The sequence below is a fragment of the Capsicum annuum genome, chromosome 9 (genome assembly GCF_002878395.1).
Source record: "Capsicum annuum cultivar UCD-10X-F1 chromosome 9, UCD10Xv1.1, whole genome shotgun sequence".
NCBI classification, from domain to species: Eukaryota; Viridiplantae; Streptophyta; class Magnoliopsida; order Solanales; family Solanaceae; genus Capsicum; species Capsicum annuum.
Window position 1 is genome coordinate 6,309,265 of NC_061119.1, and position 2,799 is coordinate 6,312,063.

The 2,799-nt window shown below is 38.7% G+C and overlaps 1 protein-coding gene across 1 annotated transcript; it reads left to right on the forward strand.

Moving 5' to 3' along the window:
• The first annotated feature begins 1,433 nt into the window (after positions 1-1,433).
• LOC107853759 (alpha-crystallin domain-containing protein 22.3-like) lies at positions 1,434-2,547 on the forward strand. Its single transcript, XM_016698747.2, has 2 exons — positions 1,434-1,617; positions 2,184-2,547. The coding sequence occupies exons 1-2, from the start codon at positions 1,446-1,448 to the stop codon at positions 2,390-2,392; spliced, it is 381 nt and encodes a 126-aa protein (XP_016554233.1). The 5' UTR covers positions 1,434-1,445; the 3' UTR covers positions 2,393-2,547.
• Positions 2,548-2,799: the final 252 nt, after the last annotated feature.

Genomic DNA, 2,799 nt, shown 5'->3' on the forward strand with positions numbered 1-2,799 from the left:
ATTTTAATCAAGAGTAATTTGCAACACACCTATAAAGTCTTTCTAGGATAAGGCATTGTCTATTATGATGACTCTTATTGGTTCAGGCGTATTTACAACCTTTAAAGGCTAAGTCTAACATGCTGCAAGTGTTGAGGCATTGTCTAAAAGAGTGCATTCTATTGGGTGAGGGGCAGTTACCTCCAATTTTTTCACTGCTTCCCAGTACTTTGTTGAGATCTCCACCAATAAGCCAATTCTCTTTATGGGATTGCGCCAGTTGGCAAAGTTCATTCCTAAGACTAATCCTAGAGTTGAAATTAAGGCTAGCATAAATAGCTGAAAAAAGCCAAGGTTTGGGGTTGAGAATTACCTTGACCATGACATGGATGCCCCAAGTAGAATTGGAGATTCTTTCTAGCTTGAGGATGTCTTGTTTCCACATGAAAACAATTTCTCCCTTATGAGCCATAGCACTAGAATGAACTTGAGCATCAAACTTGAGGGTTTCAGTGAGGGATTTGAGCTCAACCATCTTATTCTCTAGAAGCACCAGCATAGCAAGCTTGCGAGTTTTCACCATGGCCTCATATTGCCATACGGTTGCCTATGTTCCTTATGATCAGAGAAGCTAAATTATTTATGGAGGGGTGTCTCTAGCAGAAAGTGATCTATGCTTGGATCCCCAAAAGTTGGTAAGACCTGTTACAGATCGGGTCCGGGGTGGTGATCCTAAGGTCCGGTGTGGAGATATGGCCAACTCTAGGGGGTTTCTAGAGAGAGAATGCACATGAAAATTAATGGGAAAATGCTGGAAATGTAGGATCAATTTAACATATCTCTCTCTTTTCCCCTTGACGTACGCGAGGAACTTTCGAAAATAACCTCTCTATTTTTCGAGAGACAGAATTAAATTCTATCTACAGTTAATCTCTTCGAATCCCATGAATGAAATTACATTGGTTCTACTCCATTGACCCGAGGAACCCCAGGGTCCTTCCGAAACAATCTCTCTACCTCTCAGAAGGTAGAAGTAATTGACAATTGATTGCAGGAGTTATGACTAGAAGCAGCTTTACGACTGGGCACGGCTTGAGAAAACTCTGAGAAAAGATCGAAATCCCTTGGTAAACTTTTTTGATGTAACAAATAAATAGGTATAGGTTGTGTTCGGTACGAAAAATACTTTTCTTGATTTTTTATGAAAATATTTTTCAAAAAATTTGACATCATTCTAGCACACTCATAGTGACATTACTCATTTTGTCTGTTACATAAATACTCCCTCCATTGAACTTTATTTGTCAAGTTTCGCTTTTCTCGAGTCAAATTGTAAGAACTTTAACTAACATTTTAAGATGTGTTTTTTTATCGTATTAATACGAGCAGGGTTGCCATTTTTTAGTATTAACATTTTTCACTAGTTAAATCTGTTTTTCTTTTTCTCAGAAAACCCTCAGCCTGCAATGGTTTCTTCCTCTGCTTCTCCATCCAGAGAGGAGTGGGACAATGTTATTGCCTTTACTGGATCGGCTTCGTTGGAAAAGGCCGGTCCTCTTGTTGGATCTGTTGACGTCGCTGAATCCATGGATGAGTATTTGTTTCGTGTTTCACTCCCCGGTGTTACCAGGGATGAAAGTAAGTTCTACGTATGATTAAGATTTTCTTAAGTAATCACCATTTCTTCTTATAAGTCCAACCGTTTTAATACATCAAGTGTCCTTCTTGTCTGTGAACATATGATCTGTCTATGAATGTTACTTGTTGATACAATGCAGAAATAAATATCTGTATGCCTTCATTTTCTACTTTTCTATACAGACGAGTGTTCCATTTTTTTCACTGATTAAAAAATGCTTGCTTTCTAGCTAGGACCATGTATTACTTGCCTGGACTCGTCAAAAATGTCAACTAGTGCATGTCGGATTTGCTAAAAGTAGACTATTTTTGAAGATTCCGACACGGGTATGGCATGTTAAGTGAAGAGTCCGCTCAACTTAGATGGATATATTGTTTTAATGAATGTTTTTGTTTATAACATTGGGTTGCTCTTGTTTTGACCACACAGAAGGGTTTTTAATGTTTCCTCTAATGATTGTAGACCATCATTTAAGCTGTTCTTTTTATGTGGTCAATAAATGTCAAATTGCATCCATATGAATCGAATTGATGGTTAAGATATCTTCTCGTTCATGTGGTTACAGAAGTCATAAGCTGTGAAGTTAGACCTGATTGGAGAATTCTCATAAAAGGAGAGAGCGCGACCGGAGAGAACACGGTTTGCAAGCACAGTATGGTTTTTAAGATGCAAACTCAGAACTTATGCCTACCGGGTGAATTTACTGTTTCAATCCAGCTACCAGGTCCAATTGATCAACTAACCTCAGATTGTGTTTTTGGAACTGATTTATGAACAATCATTCTGCATAGTTTTTGGAATGTGAACATATTGTTCCATGTTGAGCTTGATAAAGCTTTCATTAATACCTACTACAGAAATGTTTCTTTTCCTGAACCTAATTCCGTGTTTCGCTAGTAGATGGTTGGGAGAAGCCAAATTTAGAAGACCAGGAGCAATTCTCAGTTGATTCTGGGACCTTTCTGCCGCTTTTAGCTTTATTTGCATCATGCTTTAGTTCTTTTGTGTGTATGCCGTCTTGTTCTTTCCATTGTTAAGACTTATGGGCATGGCTAACCGTTTCAAGTCATGGAAACAGTCTCTTGCAGAAATAAGAAATAAGGCTGTGCACAATAAACCCTTGTGGTTCCTTCCTTCTTTGGACCTCCCGCTTAGCGGGAGCTTTAGTGCATCGGGCTGCT

Excerpts from the sequence above, each read along its gene's own strand:
- LOC107853759 (XM_016698747.2), top strand. The coding sequence starts at position 1,446 with ATGGTTTCTTCCTCTGCTTCTCCATCCAGAGAGGAGTGGGACAATGTT. Across the intron at positions 1,618-2,183 it reads CGGTGTTACCAGGGATGAAA|AAGTCATAAGCTGTGAAGTT; the intron begins GTAAGTTCTACG and ends ATGTGGTTACAG.